At 31.0% G+C, this 26,786-nt stretch overlaps 2 protein-coding genes across 13 annotated transcripts in view; one reads left to right on the forward strand and one right to left on the reverse strand.

The window, feature by feature from the left end:
• Positions 1 to 6,313, reverse strand: part of LOC105259420 (putative glutamate synthase [NADPH]) — a 30,985-nt gene extending 24,672 nt beyond the window's left edge. The window contains exon 1 of the mRNA XM_025413876.1: positions 6,037 to 6,313. The gene's annotated coding sequence lies outside the window, so the exon portion shown is untranslated. The remainder of the gene's footprint in view (positions 1 to 6,036) is intronic.
• Positions 6,314 to 7,421: 1,108 nt separating this feature from the next.
• Positions 7,422 to 26,786, forward strand: part of LOC105259418 (protein retinal degeneration B) — a 30,243-nt gene continuing 10,878 nt past the window's right edge. For 5 of the 12 annotated variants that reach the window (XR_003123557.1, XM_011271323.3, XM_025413850.1 and 2 more), the window contains exons 1-9: positions 7,422 to 7,602; positions 21,067 to 21,312; positions 21,887 to 22,223; positions 22,501 to 22,640; positions 22,767 to 22,884; positions 24,070 to 24,499; positions 25,174 to 25,331; positions 25,963 to 25,992; positions 26,626 to 26,730. Coding sequence is in view for 11 of the 12 variants with exons in the window: in XM_011271323.3 (XP_011269625.1) it covers positions 21,235 to 21,312; positions 21,887 to 22,223; positions 22,501 to 22,640; positions 22,767 to 22,884; positions 24,070 to 24,499; positions 25,174 to 25,331; positions 25,963 to 25,992; positions 26,626 to 26,730 (1,396 nt within the window). In the remaining variant the exon portion in view is untranslated. Of the gene's footprint in view, positions 7,603 to 19,316; positions 19,425 to 19,566; positions 19,786 to 21,066; positions 21,313 to 21,886; positions 22,224 to 22,500; positions 22,641 to 22,766; positions 22,885 to 24,069; positions 24,500 to 25,173; positions 25,332 to 25,962; positions 25,993 to 26,625; positions 26,731 to 26,786 lie in introns of those variants that run through there. The other 7 variants (XM_025413849.1, XM_025413856.1, XM_011271324.3 and 4 more) reach the window with 6 other exon arrangements.

The following is a 26,786-nucleotide window of genomic DNA, read 5'->3' on the forward strand; positions in this document are numbered from 1 at the left end:
TAACCTTTAAGAATCATACAGCTATCAAGAAAAACTATCTGTTATTATGAGAGGATTATATTTCGCGCACAAAAAGAGATTATATTCGAAGTAATCTCGGCTGCCTATCACGTATCAAAATGCAAGTGCATTTATTATAGTATATGTACAATGTGTGTCCTAAATGTACATGCGATAATAATGACTTGTCTACGATAATTTCTCGAGACATCTTGTATAAATTGATTTACCTCGTGTTATCTTCTACCAACTTTTGATTTATTAAATTATCTCGGTAAATAATTAATTTTTTAAAATCTTGTTAAATTGCTCAGTACATAATTCATTTTTTTTCTGATAATGAAACTTTGATATTGGCAGGATTAATTTTCATTTTTTTAGAGATAACGTCTGTCGAATATCGTCGCATACTATTCGAAGCATGCAATCAGCTTCATCATGCGGTTTGACGCAAGATATATACGCGAACTTCGCGCGAGATCGATAATGTGATTAACACAGACAAGGATGAAGAATTGCAGAAACGAAGCGAAAGAGAGAAGAAGGAAACGAGAACGCGATAGATCGTTAAATTTTACTGCGTAACTAGCATGATAATATTTGCGATAGAAAAAAAAGGAAAAATATAAGTTATCGAACGACTAAGTAAGACTGTGTGTAAGCGTAAGCGCATCATTAGATAACGAATAGTTAAAAAATTCGTGATTATTCTATATTTAGAGTTATTACACGCACATAATGGAAAGAACTGCAGAGACAGATATCACGTGCCTCAAAAATGCGGCACGTGCTATCAATTCTTTTCGAAATGAAAATAAATCGTGATATAAAGTAGTGTTGACTACTTTAGTGTTGACTACTTTGCATAGAACAGACATATAGTAGGAAAGAAAAATACACAACCATTAGATGGATACATGGAATGTCTTGCGACAAAATGTTTAGCGTATTTTTAGCGAATTTATTGTCGACAAGATCATATAAATGATAGATCCGAGTGGCCTTACTCCTGTTCAAAATATTGAAAATCATGGTCAAGATTTGAGATACTTCGTTCTGATACTGTCATTAAAGAATTATGAAACCTATGAAGTTTAATTATATGAATTGTATTTTTACAATTTTTTACTTTTAATCTCTTTTATCAGCTATGTTTTATCTCTTCTATCAGTTAATTTTTATCTCTTTTATTAATCAATTTTATTATCACTGATTTTTAATCTCATTTAATTAATGGTACATACATTTTTATACATGGTATATTTCAATGCATAGAATAATGTAGAAAAATAATAGTGTTTTATATAAAAATTGTTATATAAAAGTTGTTGTATAAAATTGTTGTATAAAATTGTTATATAAAATTGTTATATAAAAAAAACGCGAAAATTTTATTATTTCTTGATGATAGAAAAGTTTTAAGTTAAAAAATGGGAATTTAATTGCTATCAACGATGTTTTCGTATAGAAAATAATTAAACAGATAAGATGAAATTGATGTTATAGAGGTCAGACAAGAAAAAAATGTATTGAAGTTTATTATTTAAACAACAGTTACAATTTAAGAAAACAAATTATGCGCCAATATATAAATTTTTAAAATTACTTTTTAAAGTTATTATTCTGTTATTGTTTCTACGAAAAAGAAAAAGATTGAAATCTCTTCGGCTTTACAAAAGCCCCCCCCGCGAAGTCTCTAGATAATTGAGCCTCGTTAGCGCGCGAAGAACCCTATGGATGAAATTGTATTTGTGACGTCAATGCCAATCTTGAACACAAAAGTTGCGTATCATTTTGTCTCGTAAGATTGTGCAATACGAAATGATGCGTATGGTAATAGGATTTACGCAACCCAGTACTTTGCGGGGGCTTTTTTATCCCGGGGCGCCAAAGAGAGAGAGCTCTTTGCTCTTTACTTTACTAAAGATGATCGTGAACGAGAGAAATGAAAGCGAAGCACATTTTAATCACTTCTTTATACGTAAACGATATTACGAGCGGATGAAAAATAAACGAAAACAGATAGAATGCATCATTCTCCGAGCAAGGGAATGCGAGGGGAAAGAGTCAACTTCCGCGCGTTCGCGATCAATCGAGCTTCAAACATTCTTCGAGTTATCTCGCGTCGAGGAGCGACGCGAGGAGTCATTATCATATTGCCAAGGTCGGCAACGTCTTGGACATCAATTGGCGGAGTCTCTGAGAGAGAGTGAGAGGAAGGATTTCGCGCGTTATCGCGCGAGTCAAGATCGCGTCGCGATTCGCGCGACATGTTATCACGACCACTGTGCGCGTCTTCGCATTTCCGTTATCGGGAACAGAAACATACGGTGGTCGCATGATTCTCTCGATGTATAAATTTCGCACTTGATAAAGAATCCTGCGTCAAATCGCCGTCCATCGAATATTGATTCGTTTTCTTGCGACGGGTCTTTATCGGCCGCAAATACAGATAAATATAGAATAAATATAGAAATATATAGAGTATATAAATTTTTCAAGATAATTGAAAAAATACATTTTGATACAAAGACGATTCACATTTCTTGAAGGGTCAAGGAATGAAGTACTAATTGTAAGATTTCGATCAGTTCAAGAGTCAAAGAATGAAAATACTAAGATTTCGATCAGTCAAGATAACAATCATTTCATCTGTGAAAGAAACAGAGAAAAATTACAAAAATTACATTAATAAAAATTGATTAAACAATTAATTTTTCGATATAAAATTATATATATTTATATTTGGGAAAAAAGTTTTATAGGTAATTATATATAATTATATATAATAAGATCTATTTATATTATTATTTATATGTTATTATATCAAGATATTTTTGCATAATTCGATGGTGTTATCAATATTTTGATATAATTATATGTACATAATAGTAATAGATAATAGATAATAGTAAATAGATTTTATTATACATACTTTATATATTTAGAGTAATTATTTATATCTACACAATTATATAAATTAGATAAACTTGTTTTCCAGGTATTTAAAATTATCGAAATAATATTGATGCGATTGCACATAATGGTATGTTAACAATGTAAAGAGGAAAAATTGTTAGATTCAAGACTAAAAAAATATGAAAAATGATAGATTATCCAACAGTTTCTACTTCGTTATTAAAATGACTTAACATTAATTCGACATAAATATAAATTGAAAAAGGCAACAATCAATATCTCTTATTATTTATTTATGGGTAAGTTGTCAGGCGCAATAATAACTATCTCATTAAGCATTCCTCTTTTGATATCGGACACCGGAAACAGATAGGTAGGCTCGGATAACCATATTATAGCACGATAAACTCTGATATTCTGCTAATTAATCGCATTGTTAAAGATTTACGAATTATTATTGCGCTCTCGTAGCGAAACATTTCTGCGAGATGATCAATAATATCGTTGACGATTTCGCTCCGCTGTTATGTATTTTCGTGCTGGCATTCTTTGATATAATTATCAGTATCTTTATTACGTAATTATGTTAATGTGCGAAATTGAAAAACGCGTTTAAAGAAGTCTCTTAATGTGCCGTATTAATTAGTGATCCTGTCGAGGATCGTGAACTGAACAACACGACTTGTGATGATATTGCGTCGAAATATAAAATGTCCTCGAAAGAAAATAGAATAAAGATTCAAGTTTTATAAAAGAGTTTGAGAGTCAAAATTCACGTTTATTTACATTACATTAGGCAAGAATATAAATATCGTGCGAAATCGTTGTTGAAAACATCAAGTACATTCTTTTCGAATCGCGAACAAGATTATTATTTTATACATTTCGCGTTTCTTATTTTTTCTCTTCCCATTCTGTATGGCATGTTTTATGGCATGTTTCTGGGCTGGCTGCTAGGGACGCTGAGAAATGATATAATCTTATTAAAATGCATATACCGCTATTAATAAAATTTTCATGTGGCTAGACACGCGGCCGGTTCGTGCAACTCGCTACCGGGTCGGTAAAACTTAAAGGAGAGCGAACGATATTGCTCGGAATGAAGCACGAATCGATATTATGAAATAAAGCGAGCAAGTCGGCCGATGAACTGGCCCGTGTCCAATCGAGAGAGAACTTCTACTTCTTGTTCGTGACAAACATACATGCGGTCAAAGCACGAAGATATAATATTGACCATAATTTAAAAACTAATTAAAAAGTCTCAACTGAATTAGTAAACATTTGACTGTAAAAAATTGCTTGACAATAATTTAATTCGACTTTTCTTTTTATATTTCATATTTAATTAATTATTATAAATTATTAAGAATTATAATAATTATAGAATAAACATAAAGATAAAAAATAGTTGAATAAAATTTTTGCCACTAAAAAATTATCGACTTTTTTTACTAACTCGATTTAATTATTATAATCGTGTCTAAAAAATAATTGCCACGATTGCATTTTTGTGTTTTATATACATAGATTAGTACACATATATTAAGTATATATTAGTTATATAATTTATTTTTATTAGTTCATAGCTATTTCTCGATCAGGAAAATAGCCACAATATAATAAGTTTTGACGAAACATAGGCTATTTTATTACATTTATTGAGTTTGTCTTTCCTAATTTTCGGTCAGTTATTGGTCTGAAAATGATGACTGCAATAACTCCGACATAAACTAGTTATCATTTACCGGACTAATTTCCAGCTAATTTTGAAAATGCTTTTTTTATAACAGCATCATTTATTATCAAATAAAATTATAATAGCTAGTCGTCTAATGTTTCCAGTTTATCTAAACAGGAGTTTTTAACTTGTCGTAAACTCTTCAGTTTACTGTTGAGTAAATTTCAAAATGGTAAAAAAGCTAGTTGAATTTTTTTCTATTCGGAAATTCTTATCTTTAACTGTACACAAATGAGCTGGCAGGGATGCAATCTCTGGGACGATTTGATAATCCCTTCTCCTCGTATAATTTATCGGTAAAGTTGATAGAACTTGCATTCAACTGCGTTTCATTCATTCGAATGAAAATTTATTCTTTGTGTGAATATAGATAATTCGCGGTTGTTGGTCTTATAAAATCTCTTTTATATATCTCTTTAATATAGATAAATTATTTATCATGATACGTGTATTTTTTCTCAGTAATAATTAAAGATTGTCAGTTGATTTATATTATTAGTGAAGATAAATTGTGTAAAAGATGACGATATATGATTTTTCAATTTTTATTTCGCATATTTTATGTTGAAAGTATTGTATAAAGAGACAATTTAAAAAATTGGAAAAATTATTCTCTGATCTATTAGTTTTGCTTTTTTTTAATTAACATGATTACAGAATCATAATTAATGTTTATTATTAACAATAAATATTTTTTATATATACAACATTTTCATATATTAAAGAAAATTCTTTTCTTTGTTACAATTGGAAATTTATAAATGACATTTTATGCTTATCTAGTCTTTTGAAAGATGGATTAATCTTTAATGACGATACGAATGTGTAGGAAATTACCATCCATATATCAAACGTCAGGCAAAGGTCAGGCTTTACCTGTATATTTCGTCCTTTGCTTTACCTTGGTCATGGATGCCGAAATATTGTCGGATAAACCTATCTATTGTAAGAGAAAATTCATCATTGATAGAGACTTATATCAAATTTATCAAATTTATCAAATTTTTCTGTTACATCCGTAGAAATCGATTCAAAGAATCTTCGAGGCTATACTTCCAAACCATTGTCATTTGCCTTTCAAGACATATCTTTCTGAATCATTTATCAGGCTCTGGTTCGAGTAGATATCAGAATATCACAAGTCTATCTTGTGTATCCTATTACGAGCATGAGGATAAAATTTGTTTATGGCATAATATTTTCCTTCGAAAGGAGATTGACTCGAAAAAAGTCCTGGAAAGCAATCTGCGTTCCTCCTCTCAAATTTCTTACCTCTTTCCGCAATCTCTTCCTGGCGATATCTTTCTTTTCGAATGGAAAACCGAAGTGTGAGCAATTCGCTCGCGTTACGAGAATAAGGACGTCCCGGGATTTACCTGCGTTGTCGAGGATCGATTAGGAGCGTGCTCCGTCCTGCCTCCGCGCGCTGCGCCGCGCTTGGATTCCGCTCCGGTTGTCGGCGATTGTTCGCGCGCCGGAAAGCGGCCGGGAATCGGCCAGGAATCGGCCAGGAGTTCTTTCCGTGAGACGCTCGCTATCGCCTTCCGGTCGCTTTCTTCCGCTGCTTCGGATCGAGGGTGTCCTCGTACCGGCTCGTTGTATCACCGAGAAACGTGACGTGCGTTTCCCCGTATCACCTCGTCGTAACTGGCGGATTTTCACTATGACGACGTATTACGAGACCACAGACGACGATCAGTAACGTAACTAGAATCATGCGAGGTCTTGAGTGCATTCTTCTTTTCCGTCTTAATTTTCCCCCTCCTTTTTACACACATAAGCTTGTTATTATATTGCAATGTAATTATGTTTCTAGTCAATCAAGAAATATTTCGGATCTCTGAGTATTTCCTAATTAATTTGAATTGAATCGTTCCTCGATAAAAATGTCACAACATTGATTACTTTTAAATTATAAATGAAATAAATATAATTTTATATAATTTTATTTTTCGCAGAAATTTTCCAAAATTAAAGTCAATTAAATTCGTGGACGATCAAATGTAAAAGGAATATAAATATAAACGAATTTATTGTATAAATCTGAGGAAAAGAAAAAAATCTGTCATATATTCTTACGAGTAAGATACAATGAAATAAATTTTTATGAATTACTCCGAGAATGTTTGCTCCGATAAAATGTCTACATCTTTTATATTTCATATTTTGCATTCCTTCGCTTTTAAATTGAAGAATCACCATATCTTTTCAATGAAGTCTTTCGAGCGATTCGCGTACGCACTGAATCATCATTGGTCGTTCAATCACTCAAGTTGTCCACGAACGTTCAATCACTCAAGTTGTCCATCTGCGTAATGAAAACGCGCTATTATATGCACATATTAATATAATTCCACATCTTTTTATTACAAAATCTCAATTTTAAAGAGTGATTTTTAAAATATCTGCTGAGTATCGTAAAATTGAAAAAAGCAAAGCGTATAATTAATTCCCAAATTTGTCAAGAAATTTATAATTTATCCCATTACTAGAAAATATATCCACACATAAAATCGTGTGTACATAAAAAATATATAATTTTGAGAAATTTGAGAGAAATTAACATTAATAAAGATGTGAAATGGGGCGGAAGTAAAATCACAAAAATAAAGAACTCAAGATCTTCGAAAATTAAAAAATGCCATGGAATTGAAAGAAATCTTGGACATGATTTTTTAGATGCAAATCATAGGAACGGGCGCTAGGTACGGCAATGCGATCCTAATCATAACGGCGCACGCGCCGGAAGAGCTGCCTTATCAACCGAGATGACGTCGTGGCTCGTCACGGACGTCTTGACGGAACCCGAGACCCGAGGAGTCGTCGCGTAAAGATGCCGGGGAACACCCTGCGGATGGACGATCGTCGTCGTGTGTGATCGTTTAAATCTCGTGAGTTCCCAAGGAGTGCCGGAGCCACTTGAGAGCCCAATTGGCGAATTGGTAAGTTGTCGATCGATCGTGTTTCGATAAATCGACTGCGTACTTTCCTAACGTGATGAGCGACAGGAAATCGTGAGATAGCAGATATCGAAGGTACGGCGCGAACCGAGCAATTTGGTGGTCCATGTTCTCCGTGTTGATTCGATGCGTTTGATGATGATGTAGGAAGTAATACACGAAAACACTAATAAGGGGAATAAAGTGAAGGAAACAGGAATGATCTCAAAATATTGAGAGAAGGTGATGAGGAAATTTGGAGAATGTTAGAAGTGATATTTCTTATACTAATGCAAGAATTTCGATCACACTGTAATTGTTATTTATTATATATATTTCTTCTCTTGACACACAGCCTCATGTGATATTTAATAATAAAACTATAAAAAACAGCCATCCATAATATTATTGACAGAGTAGGATAATTAATAAATTAAAAGAATTTTTTATAGTTAATATTAGTTATTTGAGGATTTTGAAATGTTTGAGATGTTAAATACAAGTTTAATACATAATGGTATACGTCAATTAAGTTAACATCATGTTCTACAAATCAGCAGATTTAATAAAAATTCCAATTATTTGAAAATTTGCTTGTATGTTAATGAATATTTTATATTACAATACATGAAATAGAATTTTAAATAAGCGAAAAAGAGTAATTTGCTCACAATTTATAAAATATATTTAAATAAAAGACAATTATTTACATAAGGCAATGTTGATTTATAATCATATTTCCTAAGAGATTACAATTTATAGCGATTTGAATTCGTGAATTCTATAAAATTTGTTAACTTATATATTTACATATTTTTTAAAGAGCATAGATCTTTGATTTTAATTATTCTATAATAATAATAATAATAGTTGTAATATCTATGTAATAGTTGTAATTATCTAATAATAATAATAATAATAATAATAATAATAATAATAATAATAATAATAATAATAATAATTATCTAATAATAATAATGTAATATTGAAAGTCGATAATTTTCAATTCTTGAATTTATAAACTATTCGTTTAACAATATTAATTTTCTTCAAACCCATTAAAAATTTTTTGAATAAAAAAATCTAAATAAAATTTTTGTGATTAAATTGTTTTTAAAACTGATTATTTAAATAATATTTTGTTTTACATAATCAGCAAATAATTATGCGTTATTTTATATATTCATACAAATTATTCATATTCTTTTAACATTATATAAATTATTCATATTTATTTGATATTATAATTAAATATCGTATAATATTGTATTGATATTTTTAATTATCAATAATAATTAATTATTGAAATATCTAAGGAAGACATTTATTTAATGCAATTTATAGAACTATTATAGAAAGAATAATTTTATTACAAGGACGGATTATATAATTGTTACAATAAAGCATAGAAATTACAGATTCGTATATTTTTATTTGTTAATTGCAATTTTGATTTTATTTTTAAAAGTGCAAAATTTGAACGATTTACTTGAAGAATATTGTTTTTATCGGATGTTTAATCCACTTGCTATTATTTTGAAAATAAATATTGTTCATAGCGCATTTCTCTCTTTTTGCTTTCGTACGAACATTTTGACATTTACGATTAATAATCCTTTTTGTAGAAAATGTCATATTCATAGTATTCATATAAATATATAACTGCATTTGTGTATATCTCATTATCGTTTTCCTGTTACTGACGTTGGCAAGAATAAAAAAAACATCGCAATGTTGACATCACTTCAGTTGAACGACAACGAACTTCTCTTTCTCTCTTTCTATCTCTCTTTAAGAGACGTCATGAGTGACGTCAAACATTTGGAAAATCGATTAAGTTCGTATAGGCTCGTTCCAATTTTCCGAATGAAAGCTGTTCCTTAATAAAACCATGTAAGAGTTTCGGAGGGTAAAGAAAATAATGGGATTTATTTTCTTATCTATTTTTATACATGATATATCTTAAAATTATCGGACAGTCTTTTAATAGCAGATTCTATGGTCAGTTTGGAGGTAAAGCAAAAATATCGGAGCGTTAATCATTTCCGGGTTATAAGCAATTAAAAAAAAGATTTGAATGAATTAAACTTTAAAGTTAAAAGATTAATGGAGCTATTATTCTTCAATTAATATGGAATGAAATTTATTTTAATAGAATTTTAATTTGAAATTTAGTTATAAGGATATATAGCGGAAAAAAATTAAAAATTTGTAAAAAATGATGATCTTATTGACATTTTTTATAAGGACAGATCATCTTCAAATTAGGCAGAAAATCTATTATTAAAAGGATATGTTTTCGATCATGTTTTGGGATATTTTATGAATCTTAACATTACATATATAACACAAATTTTTCTTATAATATATTTATATGCTTTATTTTTTAATTTCACGAGGAAAAAATAAATAAAGATACGTAATTAATCATATTCTATATTAATATTCTATATCAGAAAATCGTACGCATAGATCTTTAGTTCAGAACAATTTAAAATATGTATATAGAAAAGCAAAATGTTAACAGAAAGAGCACTAATTTAAAAAAAAAACTTTAATTATACCGATTATTTAATTATATTGTTAGAGCAAGCTAGTTATAGTTTTGTGTATAGTAGTTGATGCAAAAGTATGCTTTGCATGTACATACATCGCGATCTCAGAGTCTCGCGTGTCGGTGCAATTAAACTGAGGCGAACGATGAACTATAATAAACCGCACCTGTTCGCTACTAATTACAGTCGGTGATAATTAGAGATCGATACAAGATGAAGCGATAAGCGAAATGAGATTTACCTTTCGATAGTGGCTTTCATTCGCCTCCGAAGCGAAAACTTGACAATTAAACAATTAAACGTGTGACGGAAATAAGTACATAAAATACTACAGATTTAGGATTACAAATTGAATCTTGCGTTCTCTTATTCTGTAAATTATCTTAATTTCGCAGATTTTTGTTTCTTCATTTATTATTCCAAAAGATTTTTTTTATTTTTGAGATAGATTTTTTATTTTTACATTTTCCAAATTTTTATGTAATTTTGTATTTAAATTTACAGTTCGAATTTTTTATCTTTAAAGTCAGCAACTTTGCGATCTCACAGAAACTCTCAGGATCTATTCAGTCTCGGAGAATCTTATGATTTTTGCAGCTCTTGATTCCGCGCGTTGTTGATTATATTAATTTATGATTCACTCAATAGTTTTCGGTTTAGCCAATTTATTTTTGTTTCTATCCAGGATGTCATATTTGTAATGTGTACATTGGAAGATTTATATCACGCTTTTCTTGCAAAAATATTAAATTTTTTTAACAACAATAATAATTTAGATATAGATAATATTTTAACTGTAATATATATTTTTTTATTAACTGACAAGTAAACATTCGATTTTTATAAATCAAATTATAGAAATGTAAATAAATAGCAAAAATTAATAATTAAAAATGGATTCTATTAATATCCATTTCAATTTTTTTTGAAACATTCTTATTGCAATAGTTAGCGATAAAATTTTTTTAATTGTGGAAAAAATATAATAATCATTAAATTTTAATGAAAAATGCCTTCAGTTTTCAATAAAAGAAAGAATGTTCTACTTACCAGCTGTTCCCATTCTCGAAACTCTTTATATATCTAATTTCAGGGAAAGAATTTAATGCAAAATTAAAATATATAAATTTCTAGTTAAAACATATTTGTTTTATTACACTAGGCAGTACAAGTCGTTTTCTGAAAAATTTTAACGAATAAAAGGAACATGTATTTTTCGCGAGTTTGTAACGTGTACCAGATCGTACTAGAATGTGTACATTTTAAACATTTATTCTGCGCTTTATTCATTTTTTTTATTTCTTTATTATGGATACTACAAACGTTCGGTGCGACGAAGATACCCAGGGGTCGCGTTACACTCGAGTTCTGAAAAAAAAGGAAATCAGAAGGAAGGAAGTAAAGATAGGATTAACAAAGTCTCGCACATAAAGTTTTTACGAAGACGAGATCGAAGCTCATTTGTAACTTGCAAATTACAACATGGATCTTTTATGCGCCGTACACATTTCGGTCGGATGCCGGGTCACCGGGGGACGGGTGTCTATCCTCAGAGAGTGGAAAGGAGACTTCGACCCGCCCTTTCGAAATGTCAAAGGTTAGCGCGCAAGTCACATTGGTGTATCCCTGGAAGCAATCCCGTGCGAATCCAACGGCGTTGTTTTTGTTCGTTCGTGGACGATAATTCACTACTATTCGCGAGAAACCAAAACAAGTTGGAAAAAGCTTACATCTATTTAGAAAATATTGAAACGCGAGTTCTCAAAATCGATCGTACGATCGAAAAATTCATTTGTTGAGGGGAGGATTATATTTATATTTATCAATGAAATGGATAAACGACAATGATGAGACAGACATTTCTGTCAACGTGACGCAGAAATGCATAATTCATGATAAAAATTTCCATTCGAAAATCAAGCTTACAATAAAATTCAGTCGAACGTTGATCGTAAATCCATATATATATAGTCGATGTTAACAAAGGCGTCAGAGAGAGACCGAAAATATTTAAATTTTGTATAAAAAATTGCATAATCCATTTCCAACAGTCGTATAAATACATAAATACATCAAGAGAGCGGGGGGGATTCTTATTTGATTCAGAGATAAAAACGTCTCTTCGTGTCTGTTGGAATTAATAATAATAGTAATAAAAATAATAATCTTAACGATCCATCCCGTCATCGATGCGTTCAGAGCCCTTTTGATATTTTCGTGGGCAATTATTACATTAATATCGTAACCCGACATATTCGATCACATATACACAAACATACACACAGTTGCACGTTTTCTTCGTGTCTCGAAAGGTCAAATGTTAAAGCAGCAAGAATTACCCGGTGCTTTCTAGCTATTCTATTGAATTCTGAAATTCCTATCCCGCTGTCTAGTCGACGAAAACAGATATTCGCAACATCTTTAGGAGAAGCGTTAATTAAAAGATACCGTCCGAAAATGAAAAACGCAGCTTCTTTGTAGCTCGCGAATTTTCTCTCAGTCGCTTTTACATTTAATTCTTTATAGAAGCGAAGAAGGGTGAAACAATGTGCTTCTTGGCGCCGGATATTGCGATTAGGATTAAACAGGTTCTTTTGATCTTTTATAGAATAAAGTCTCCTTTTATTATACATTACTTATATTCCTTATATCCTTACTTATATCCTTTTATTACACATATTATATCATGTGTGTCTAAAATATTATATATAAAAATATTTTTAAAAACTACCATAAATGTTGTTTTAATATTAAATTCTTTAATTAGTTTAACTTTTTTAGGAAATTTTTTTGCAATTTTTTTACATTGTTTATCATGGTGATTAAGCTTTAAATTAAAATTTTATGAGAGTAAATTCCATCTGAATTTTATATCAAAGTATAGTTTCGTTTAATCTTTCGAGTCTATAAATTATTTAATGAACGTTTATGAAAAATCTCTCTTTCTCAATCATTAATAATTCGAAAATGATTGATACCACCATATTTTCGCTAAAGAAAAACCATCGCCAGAAATATAATTACAAATGTATTGTTGCACGCTCCATGTCTGTCTATCTTGAATAATTCGAATCAATAATATAATAAATCATACTGTTATCGTTATTAACGTTATCCAAGTAAAAATATGTTTTGGAGAAAAGAATTATTTGCGAGCGAGTTTCCAAGAAAATACCGAGAGGAACGGGTCACAAGAGGGAAATATCTTTCGCGCGAGAATTGCGATATGCAGGTGACAGGATCGACTGTTTACGAAGCTTTCAGCTGGCCCAGACACAACGGCACGTCGATAAAATACGGATTAAATGACATTTTCACGTTATCGCACGATGCACTCGTTTGTAAGCGCATCGTTTCTTGGCACTTAAGTGCACTCTACCATTAATCTCATCTTCATTGGAGAATCTAAACGGACCCGCGATCTCTTCAACATCTTCTTACAATTAGATCCGTGCCAGCTGAGTGAAACGTATTGACATTGTTTCCAAAATTTTGTGGCTGAAAAATTATATCAACTATTATCCGAATATAATAATATACAGCAAATTCAAGGTTCAATAATATACAGCAAATTTTAGGTTCTGTGTCAAAATTTATATATTTTAAACATAATTTTTTGAATAATAAAATGAAATTTTAGAATTATATTTTAAACATAAATTTTTGAATAATAAAATGAAATTTTAGAATAAAGAATTAATTAATTTTAGAATAGAGAATTTATATATTTTAAACATAAATTTTTTTTAGGATAAAGATTCTTAGGATAAAGATATCTAGGGATCAAAGCTTGCTCGTTAACTCCATAATTTGCGACAAAATTTAAAACAAAATTCTATTTAGAATTTTGTGTTGCATATGGAAAACATGTGAAGACGAAAAATATTAAATAAAACAGGTTTGATTTTTTAATATATAATAATGGCTGCGTTCAGCAGAAAAAGCTGCTTTGCAACTGTTGTAAAATTTGTAAATCTAATTGGTGTATGCTCTTAAATTCAGCCAAAATTAAGAGCATACACCAATCTGGCTCACGAATTTTACAACAGTTGCAAAGCAGCATTTTCTGCTGAACGCAGCCATTGGCATTATCTGAGCTCTTTTCCTTTATAATAATTTATTGCAAATATCAATCGATTATTATGATGTTGACTTCAGACAAATAACTTCAGATAAATGAGTTTCCTGTGGTTAGAATTTTTAAATTTTTCAAAATTTCTTTGAGAAACGACTTCAAAAGCATATCTATCGAGATACACGAAGCAGAACATGACGTTGTTCTCGCGTACCAAGCGACTATCTGATTTGTGGCGTTTGACATTTTTTCGTAAGTCCGCGTTTGAAAAATCGAAGGATTGTCAATCGCGAAACGTGCCGGAGACGTGCTCTTCCTCGACGATAGACGAAAATGATGATCCTTGCCCACCGTGTCCTTCATTCAGGGAGGATTCGCCATCTCCTTGTCCGAAGCAACCAACGTGGCCTTGCCCGGGTAACGTTGGAAATTTTCACATACTTGGAATATTTCGAACTTTTCTACATATTTCGAACTTTTGCGATAAATTTTTATATTCTTGAAATATCGTGAATCTGATGGTGCCCCAAGATTTAGATGCAGTGAGATTAGAATTGCGAATGATAATTTAATATCAAAATGGAAAATAAAGATAGAAGATAAAGATAGAATTATATGTACACAGAAGGAAGTAGAATTATATGCATCATCTGAAAGAGAGAAAAGAGAAAATTTTAGATTTATTGCAAAGAAATTGCTTTTTAAATTATTTATTATACATATATAAAAACACAAAAGATAATATCGATAAAATTGTTTTTTCTTTGAAACATCATGTGTGATGCGAAATTATTTATTAAACTTTAAACGAAAATCAAATTTAATTAATCATCTTATTACTTATTTATTTATTATTTTTTCTATATTATATTCCTATAGTTTCAAACAAATTTTTAATATTCATATATTGTGAAATTTAAAATATATGTAAATAACATACAATGAATTTTAATAATAATAATTTAAAACTAATTAAATTTGTTTAGCACATTCTTTATATTTAATTATCTCATGTCTAAATAATCAATAAAATGCAATGGATAATATATGAATTCAATTATGACAAATGCAGTTTAACTTTCGCCAGTGCAGTTTAATTGTTAATCGCTTATGCAATAAACAATACCGATTGTGAATTATAGATCCGCGCAAGCTCGTTTTTTGGCGAATGCTGTCTCTCTTCATTGCGTTGCCTTTAATAGTGATTATGTCGGCGATTACTTATACACGAGAGAAAGAGAAGGCGAAACAACCAAGAGAACCATTTCTGGATCTCCCATACATGTGTCGTCGGACTAAGGTTCTGTTCAATATTATTTATTAACACTATCCATAGAAACGGAACTTGAGAAAAATCTTGTAATTATTGTTGCAAACATCAGAATTCACATAAATATTGTATTGTTTTCTAAATTAATCCGCAGTCGATTTTACGAATGAGAATTTAGTTGTTGGAAAATAATGACGGTAGATATTTTCATAAATTTATCAAATTCTCTATCATGTTTAGGTCATTTATTTTTCTGCGTTATTTATAAAAATTATATTACAGATCACATTCATCAAGGGATGATTTATTATTTCTCTTCAATAGCTAATTTATTATTTCTCTCTTGCTTAACTTTTGACGAAATAGATAAAAATTTAAATTAAAATTTAGATTTTGTAAGAAACTTAAATTCTCGCATTATAAATTTCTCGACGTAATTTTTTTATTTACTCATTCATGTTTATGCATTGTAGTAGTTTATTACACGCTTTCAACAGCTAGACCTATTTTCTTGTTGTCTCTGTTATCGATTAAAGAAGACCCATGATTTCATTGACTTACTCTAATTCCTTCATACATTTTAAATTTTATAAATTATTTTACTTCTACTGTACGAATATTTCGTGAAATTTTCAAACAAGAAAACGACAGAGAAACAAGTAGTATGATCTTTCACTTCTAAAGATATAAATAGATCCATTTTTCTCAACTCCATTAATTTTTTATAACAAGCTTATGTACTTCTATCCTTGTGACTTCTTAATATTTTAAAAATTAATTTATGTATCTGAAAAATTAATTTATCCTCTCGGAAAATCAGGAAATTATTATCGATTGTCATCCAAAAGTTTACGCAGTAGATAATAAATTTAGTTTAATGTACAAAATATAATTTTACCCTCAAATATTTGATTCGCAAATATTAGATCGGTATAGTTTAGAAATTTGCATTCATTTTTATTTTTATTTCTTTTTCATTTTTCTCAACAGCCATTTCCTTGGGGCGATGGCAATCACACGCTTTTTCATAATCCCGTAAAAAATCCAGTGCCACCGCATGGTTATGAAGTCGAGGATCCGAATGAAATGCCTTACAAGAAAACGGGCAATTAGTCGAAATGATCCTACATGATCCTGCCAGTGACAGCTGGAAATAGGGAGGAGAGGAATATGATGACTTGTCTGTTCGACATATGATAGTCAATTTAATTTTTAATTAATCTTCGTTATCTATAAGAGAAAGAAAAAAAGAAAGAAGATAGAAAGATTATATGAAATATTAAAGCTTAAAGATTATGTGAAATATTAAATCTGCATATAAACATGTCTCTCATTTGAATAAAACCGTAGTTAGATATTATTTTTCAGTATATAATTCAAAATTGTTTATTTATTTGAAATTATTATAAAAAGTAGTTGCTTGAAACTTTGCTACATAAAAAAGATCTCTGAAAACATGTTATTTATCTGAATATTATTGCTTTCTCTGTTATATTCGTATAAATCATTTTTCCGAATACTTTTTCTAAATGAATAAATTATTAGACGACAATCTCTCGATTTTTAAAGTTTCGAAAGATATAGGGTGTCAGGGCAATTTCTTCCTAAAAAAAGCTCTTGTAGCTTACCTCGGGAGCTTTTTAAAACATTAATAAGGTATTTTTTCATCGAGTACTTTTCGAGTTATGAGACTTGAAATAATTTCTTAATTTTTGCATAAACCATAAAATATCTAATAAAATGTTCATTTTTCGATTATCTTTAATACTTTTATGTACAAAATAATGAGAGGAATCAATTGGTGTAAAGAAAACACATAATTGTTTTGAAGAAAAAATATGAAATTGTTAATTACAAATTAAGAGATTAAAATTAAGAGATTATTTCAAGCCTTATAACTCGAAAAGTACTCAATAAAAGAATATTTTATTATAGTGTTTTGAAAAGCTCTCTCGAGGTAAGCTACAAGAGCTTTTTTGGGGAAGAGACTGCCCTGTCACCGTGTAACGTGCGAAAAAAAGTCGTTCGGAAAAATCACAGAGGAACGTAATCTCGAAATGAGGTACATTTCGCGAGATATATTTTCGAGATATATACATATCTGAAATGAGAGAAAACGAGCGGCGACACAGACGTTCTCGAAAGGGTAAAGTGGAGACGATCGTGCGCGCCGTTTTCGATCTCGCCTCCTCGCGCGGAGGGGGGAGGTTATTAGCTGACTGGAGGGAGAAGATCGCGAGTGGGACGCAGCTGGTCTCGCGCCTTCTTGGTTGTTCAGGGACGATCAATAGACCGGGAGAGGCGGAGGAGGCGACCGCGACGGTGTGTCCGGGCAGTGGCGAGTTAAACCACCCCGGCGTCACATTTCTATTATCTAACAACTAATCTCCGGTATCGCGTCTCTATTATCTATAGGAACGATCCCCTCCCCCGATTTTGCGTGTCGGATACAGAGTTCGCGGCAGGAATTGCTGTCTCGTCCAAATCTCCTCACGATTCGTTATTTGGAAGATGCGCGGACGAAATCACATGTATGATCGTATTTTTGTTTATATCTTTTATCGTGAGTCGTGACAACTGCTAGACTTATTCTTTTTAACATAGTCGTGCCATCGTAGAGAATTATTGAGGATTTTCTACAAAGATTTTCTTATATTTATCATACAATCTTTCTTTTTATTTGATATTTATATCTACATTTGTGTATTTTTCTCGTTTTTTTCTCATTATTTTTACTAATGAATTTTATATATAAATTTATATTTAAATTTTTTATTCGAAACCATACAATATATGACATTTCTCGAGGCATACAATAAACAATTCTTAAATCTTTTAATGATTGATAAAACTAAGGAATTTTTTTCTTTTGCTAGCTGTCAAAAATTTATATTTAAATTTTTTATTCGAAATCATACAATTATATGACATTTCTCGAGGCATACAATAAACAATTCTTAAATCTTTTAATGATTGATAAAACTAAGGAATTTTTTTCTTTTGTTAGCTGTCAAAAATTTATATTTAAATTTTTTATTCGAAATTATATGACATTTCTCGAGGCAATAAACAATTCTTAAATCTTTTAATGATTGATAAAACTAAGGAATTTTCCTCTTTTCCTACCTGTCAAAAATTTATATTTAAATTTTTTATTCGAACTCATACAATTGTATGACATTTCTCGAGGCATACAATAAACAATTCTTAAATCTTTTAATGATTGATAAAACTAAGGAATTTTCCTTTTTTCCTAGCTGTCAAAAATTCCATGTATGTAACTCGTCATACACCCTCGTAGAGTATGCTCGTGAAATAACACATGTCGGTTGATCGGCGTCGTTTAATTTACGGCCCTGTCCGCGTGAGCTCGTCGCGGGGATACTACGAGCTCCTCCGATTGGTCGGCGACGATTTCGCGGGTTCGACGAGTCGCGCCGCGCGACGTGATCGCGCCTCCAATCGAGCAACCTCCGTCGAGTCAGTTGGTGGCAGCGCGTCGCCGTGTTCGTGTGCGTGTCTCTCGAGGTGTTACCTCTCACCTCGTCATCGACGTGTCGCTAATAATCGCGATCTCGCCATGTCTCCATTGTAACATCATTCGTGTATTCGATGTTGTTTTTGTCTTCTTTCCTATATCAATAATTTATAAATTAAATTTAGAAACCTCTCCGTCTTTCTCTCTCTTTCGAGAAAGTGACATTCGACGTGTTCTTTTTTCGTTAATCGGATCGAGGGGAATCTGCAATGTAAAAAAAGCGCCGAATAATTTAACGAAAAATTGCGATATTATTTTTATCTTGCGTATCTTTTTTAAATTTAAAAATTTCTAATATTAGGAGACTTCGGTAAATACTTGAGTTTTATGTTGTTACGATATCGGTTTTCTCGGCTTTGAAAAAGGAACAGCTTTGCAACAAGCATCGTAAGACAACAGCATACATTTCTCTTTATTGTCCATTTAAGCAACTCTTCTTTGACAAAAGGAGCAGAGAGTTTGATTGATGGAAGTTGTATTATTTACTGTGTTATCGAGTTTGATAAATAATGTTTAAAATCATGTACAGAGATTTTCCTTTGCGCGAAAACAACGGACGGAGCAAACTTAAGTATTGATTGAAGGATTAATTATTGTTCAGTGAGCGTGATTGAAAGTTTTCGCGAGGAAAATATGCGTATTTTCGCACAATTTTTATCAAGCAAGAATATCGCATCTAATCGGAAAAGAGAGATTCAACAGGAGACTTGAAAATATTTCTTCCGGAAACTACGTCGCATATTAAATGGTATGTTTGACATTTTATCATTCATACTATTTCCGATTATCTGTATTAAATAAGAATGTATATATCTGTGCGATTTGTAAATTAAATTCCCGGATGTATGCATAAAAGCGGATTTTATTCAATCATCAGTCATTAATTTCCTTGGCTCCACGTAAAGTTTAGGTTTGCTCGAGGTTGATGTGCGTATAAATAAACATTTCACTCGTTGCGCTTCTTGTTTCTATCTACACGTTTCGCGCTTAAACGAATAATGTCGACAATTATTATGGAATGATATTTTTTTCATGTAATAATCTCTCATAGAAATATGAAAATATTAAAAATGGAGTTTTACTAATCTGTGTGATTGTAGATGATATAGATATCGATTTCCTTTCTCTTACGCATAATATTTTTTTTTGTTCAATATTATATATATATAAAATTTTTGTTACTTTTTCATTTTGCTATCAATTGTGCATTTATATATCTCGAGATGCATCTTGACATTGTTTACCAATATTGATAAATATTCCAATTATTTGTGGGAAATAAATTTAAATCCTTCATATTCTTCAATTATTTATATATATATATATTTTTTTTTTCGAACTGTTAATGGCTACTTTTAACTATGACATAAACACCGAAGTATTTCCGGCATGGCAAGCATCGAGAAGGATGCGATATAGCAATTCGCTCAGAAGAGCATAGTTTGTGATACAATGGACGTGGCTTGTATGCCACGATGGGTATTTCATAAATACACAGCGATTGCTATCGTAGAATCTAATTTATTGATTAAAAGTATTTACTGTAATAATGAAACTTTTCTCTTTACTATGTTTCTATAATATTATTGATTTATAAATTTTTGTACGATTAATAATGAAAGAATTAGCTAATAAAATATTAAATACAAATTGTGTAAATGTTAAATATAAAAATCAATTAAGAGATATTCGATTAAGAAAAGATGAAAAAATTGTTTCAATAACAATAATATTATAATTTCGCTTTTAATTGATAACATTAAGTGCTAACATTTTTATACGAAAATATGATAAGAGAAAAAAATTATTTTTTTATATCATGTTATATTTTCTTTATTTATTGAATTTTCGTTTTTCCGTTTTCGTTTTTTTTTTTCAAATACTACCACTTATTAAGATTTTATCAAGATCTTGTTCATTCAGAAAAGAGCAAGAAATCACACTATTATCTATATAACAAATGTATAACTTAATATTTTTGTATTTAAATCGTGATAATGAAAAGATATTTTTCTTTTTATTTTTACAGAAAATTTCACCTGCTAACATAAAATGGAGTCATCACTTGCGATTCCCATCGAGAAAAATCTCTCGAGATGTTACGAAGACGTCGAATGCGATTTCGGCGTCCGGTATCCTTGAAGGAGAGATGCACTTTGCGAAGATGCACGGGTGATAGAGGACAGGCTCCGATAAAATGTTGATCAAGGAGTATCGCATACCGCTACCTCTTACGGTAGAGGAGTATCGAATCGCTCAGCTGTATATGATAGCGGTAATTATCACATTAATATTTAATTACGAATAATAGTTTTGCGTTGATCTGTATTTAAAAAAAATTTAGAATTTAATCAATTTACGGGATCCACTTACATTTTTATAAATCTAGTAAAATCACTTGGATAATGATCTGAAGTAGATGAACTACAAAAAATCGCTAAAAATTTTCTTTTTAGTTAAGGTTATAAATTCCTTTTTTTTAATTTTCTAATTTACTATTTTTTACAAAATTTTCCTATCCAAAACACGGTTGATTTATGTAATTTATGATGAGGAAAAAGAAATCGAACAGTATTAGATATCAACTATATCAACAGATTGTTCTACGATTGGTTCTAACATGCGAGTTTTTTTAACGTCTCTCTCGTATATCATCTTTTCAATAATATTATTTTCATCTTGCAATTATATTCTGTACGTTTATTCTATTTTTTTATTCGCGTTTTTTTAGCGTGCAAGGAAAGGGTTTTTTTTTCTTCTAATAAAGATACAGATTTTTTTTACATGACCGAGGGGGCGATCGGATGAAAATGATCAGTATAACAGTTATATACGTTCGTATCACGCAGAAAAAATCGCGGGAGGAGAGCAAAGGTGCTGGCAGCGGCGTGGAGATAATCGAGAACGAGCCATATAAGAATGGTCCAGGCGGTGATGGCCAGTACACGCACAAGATCTATCACGTGGGCAGTCACCTACCGGGGTGGTTTAAGAGCTTGCTACCGAAGTCGGCGCTGATCGCCAAGGAAGAGGCATGGAACGCCTATCCCTATACTAAGACTCGCTACACGTGTCCGTTTGTAGAAAAGTTCTCCGTCGAGATAGAGACCTACTATTTCGCGGACAATGGTCATCAGGAGAATGTTTTCAATCTTAGCGGCAGTGATTACAGAAACAGGATTGTAGGTAAAGAAAAGATTAGATTAGATCGATCGACATTGTTAATTAAGTTTTATATCTAAACCTAAAAAATAGCGTTGCGATATTTTTCAATAATAAACATTTATTGCCAAATTCTTGGATGATTACCAAATAAATTATTATTTACATTTCTTATTTATTGGTACTAAAGTTTTCTGATCATTATAAATAAATATTTAACGTTATCTCTTAAGAAAGTTATGTGATGAATCATCAATTTTATTATTCTCAATTAAGTCCGCTGTTTATTTGTTCTGATAAGATTTGATCGACATCGTCAAGGATCAACCTTACGGAGCCGATTATGTGAAGGAAGAAGATCCTAAGTTGTACTTGTCGGAAAAGACAGGAAGAGGCCCACTGGAGGACACATGGCTGGTCGATTATTGGGCCGATGTGGAAGTATAAATCTCTCCTTTCTCTCTTACCTCTCTTTCTCTCTTTCTTTCATCTTTTTCAAAAAATTTACACCTTTCTCCGCTTATGTAGTCTCACCGTTGATACATTAGCGATTTTCTCGCCGTTTAGGGAAAGCAACAGCCAACGCCATCGGGCAAGTCACTAATGTGCGCGTACAAGCTATGCCGAGTAGAGTTCCGTTATTGGGGCATGCAAACGAAATTAGAAAAGTTCATACACGACGTAGGTTAGTACCGTAATATGCTCACCTCTCTGCCCTTTCTCGCTCTTTGGATGCCGGACAATATAAAATTTAAGTAGATTTTAATATAATTAATCTCCTATAAGAGGGAAATTATTTCTGCGCCAAGTCTTTCCCTCTCTCTCTCTCTCTCTCATACAATTTAGAAAGGATTATTTTCTAAAAAAATAGAATTATCTCGAAGATCGTATGTTCTCTACTCTTATTAATAAAAGAATTGAGAGAACTTTAACTTTATCAAATAAATATGTATTTTTCTTTGTAATATTAAATATTAAGTACAATTTCGTTCAATGTATATAAAATATTCAAAAAATCATGTATTTTGTGTTGCGAAGAACTATACATACATTAATTAAGAACTTTTGTACCGAAGCATCAATATAATTATACAAATATTATTTTTAGTTAATTTTGAGAATTATAATCGAATCATGATTTCAATTTTATATATAATTATAAATTCATATTTATTATATTTTATATATAATTTTTTATTGAATATTTTTAATATTACAAAGTGAAAAATTATAAAACGTAATAATATTATGCCACAATTTGCTATAAAAAATTGCAATCTCTGATACATTCTATACATTGTAATTTATATATTGATTCATTTTTCACTTTTTTATGAATAATAATGCAAATTAAATTTGGTCAATTTAACTTGAAAAATTCACGCAAAAAGTCCGGCAACTAAAGAATTAAATCTTTCGATCATGATTATTAAAGAATGTTTTTAAATTTAAAGCTTTAGAGTCAAATAAATTATTGTTTAAATATTCATTAAAAATAAGTCAATTATTAGAACTATATAATTTTATTCTTGATTGTCCATGTCTAATTTTTTAGAATTGTGATGTCATTACGATATTTTAATTTAAATAATTTAGATTTTAGATGAAAGCCAATCGGTCGGCTTAAACACATTCGAAAAAATAAAGATTAAGAAAATTTATTGGAATAATTTGACAATTTACTTTCTAATTAATATAATTCAAAACGAACTATTTATTTATTGATTTGCTATTACTCTCGGCTTTACGCACACCGAGAACGTTGCCTTCGAGAGCTCTCCCCGCAATACAGGAGGTCGTGATCGAAAGGGTTAATTTTAACCGGCGTATCCATGCGTTCGTGCGTGAGACGTATTAAGGTCGGTTCCAGCTCTGCGGAAGACGATGGTGCGGGCGCACAGACAAGCCTGGGCCTGGCAGGACGAGTGGAACGGTTTGACGATGGAGGATATCAGGGAGATTGAACGGCAGACGCAGCTGGCGTTGCAGCGCAAGATGGGACTCGGCGAATCGACGGAGCTCGAGGAGAACGAGAATCGAGAGAGAACGACTGCGACGACGACGATGACGACAACGACGACGACACCGGCTACTCCGGTGACGGCAAACGCCTCAATGACGTCGCCGGATTCAGATGTTGCCAAGACATTGGCGGCAACCCTGGGCAGCATTGAAAAGGAGGAGGCGCAGAGTCCACTATCCTTCAGGAAGCCATCCGACATTCCTATCATAAATACGGCGGCCAGCTCCGAAAACGAAATCAGTCCCGAAGACTCACCGGTTGACCTTAATGAGATCAAGTAAGATTATTCAATTAGCTTCGCATTTGTTTTACGATAAAATGTTGTTCTACGATCGCGTTAATATTTCGTTTCTGAAATAGTCATTTAACAAGTAAACTTAATAATGAATTTTTTTAGACAATTGTTTTTGGTTATTTTAAATAGTAGCAAATTCAGTAACAATATATAAAAACATATAGAATGTCTGATAATTAGCGGTACAGAGATGATTTTATATAGAAAAAAACAAGCAAAGGAATTTAAATAAAATTTTTCTTTGACTATTAAATGATTGGGTTTTTGAAAAAAATAATTTTGGTACAAATCTGTCTGATTATTATCTTTATAGTATTTTTTCTGCGTTTATTAACTAATAAGATATTCGTTACGTGTAATTTTAAAATTCGTGTATTTATATGATATTGATTATTTCATGTATCAAGCACTTATAATCGCCAGTTTTTCATTATTCTCTTGAAATGATATGATATAATTGCCAGAATTCACCAGTATACTTCTGTTATTAGTAGTATAAGATAATCAGCTCAGCTGCAGTAACTAAAGGGTGATTAATTTTTAATAACACAATGACATAAGTGATGGTTATTGTCATTTACGTGGATGTATGATGTTATTATATTATTAGAATTATAAATTAAGCCAAAATTAATTAAGAGTGAGTTACATTACAGAACTGCGACTAGCGATGCGAAGAGAGAGTGGAGAAAGAGTAACTTGCACTCGCCGAATTCAAACAAGAACTTTGACATTCAAATCGCAAATTGGAGGATGGAAAGCATCGTCAGAGAATCCGAATCCGGTAGCGATGACGAGTTCTTCGATTGTCAAGGTAAAACTATTATTCCGCGCGCGCATGCGTGTAGCATGCCTGTGATAATCTAGAAAGAGAAGCATTTGACACACGATTCATCATAAATGAATGATAGCCGAATAGTAATTTTGCGGCACACTGCTTTCCGTTGTAACAAGTTTTAATACATTTATACAAACAATTCTAAGACAATACAAAGAAGAGAGAAATATTATTCAAGAGATTTAAATTTTCACACACAGATATATTTCAAAGCAATCAAATATTTGAATATCAGGCGTCGATCCATGTTACATAATTATTTAATATAGAAAATAAGTAATAATTTTGAGAAAATTGTTACAAGGAGGAATATCGATTATAAATTCATCAAATGATTCATCATTTAAAGATTTCTTATAAATATGTGATATATATTAAATTATAATATAAATAACTCCTTTATATTGAAAAAATTTTTTACAATTTATGTTTGATATTTTAATGTGAAATAAATGGATTTTATGATATGTAATGCTTATTAATAATTCATATGAAAGAAGTGTGTTCTGCGAGATAATATATAGATAACTGAAACTAGACAGGACAGCATGTGCTGCGTTTTTATGTGTTATCCTCTTTGTTTTTTATGTCGCATCCCATACCGCAGCTGGGTTCATTATACCTGTTATACGCAAAGGTAGGATACGTAGAGCGATTAAGTAGTAAACGCGAGATAAATTGCGAAAGGACATCATTCCATATATTGAGGATATATCTGCAGAATGAATGAATAAACCTTAAAATGTGAGAAACATAGACAATGCGACAAATCGGATTGTTTGGATATGAAATATAAATGCATATGAAATTTGCATATTTCGATTAACAATTAGAATCGAGCATGTAATTAGAATCCATGAAAGATTCGCACATATGGCATGAGGCAGCATGGCTCTATTCGTAGTAAAAAAATTAATTTAGCGGCTAACAAATCGATTCGTTTTGTATACATTAGATAGAGTTTTGCATATTGTATCAAATAGAATAACATATGACTTCTATATAATCTAGAATTCGAATTTTATCGTATTTTAAAAAATTCGATTTTTATCGTAAATTATATTTTATATATATATATTGAATAATTTATATACATATTGTATTTTTTATAAAATTGTTGTTTTTTAAATATAGATACCACGCTCTTTAAGATATTGTATTGAGTAGATTGTTGAATATTGTTAATTCATATTTTATTACGAAAGTCCTATTTCGCGATTAATCGGAGAGACGCATTGCATAAGCAGCGTTAACGTTTCTGATTATACAGAGGACTTTGAAGATAGCTCTTCATTAGCTAAATGGAGTTCTTTGGATCTTCTAGCAGAAGGGGACGACACGACTATGCGAACACCGCCTGCGGCAAACGATCAAGGTTAATATATTTAAAAAAAATCTTTGTAATTTATAATTTTAATTATTGATTTTTTT

Source organism: Camponotus floridanus, unplaced genomic scaffold (assembly GCF_003227725.1).
Source record: "Camponotus floridanus strain SB8 unplaced genomic scaffold, Cflo_v7.5 scaffold70, whole genome shotgun sequence".
Lineage (NCBI taxonomy): Eukaryota > Metazoa > Arthropoda > Insecta > Hymenoptera > Formicidae > Camponotus > Camponotus floridanus.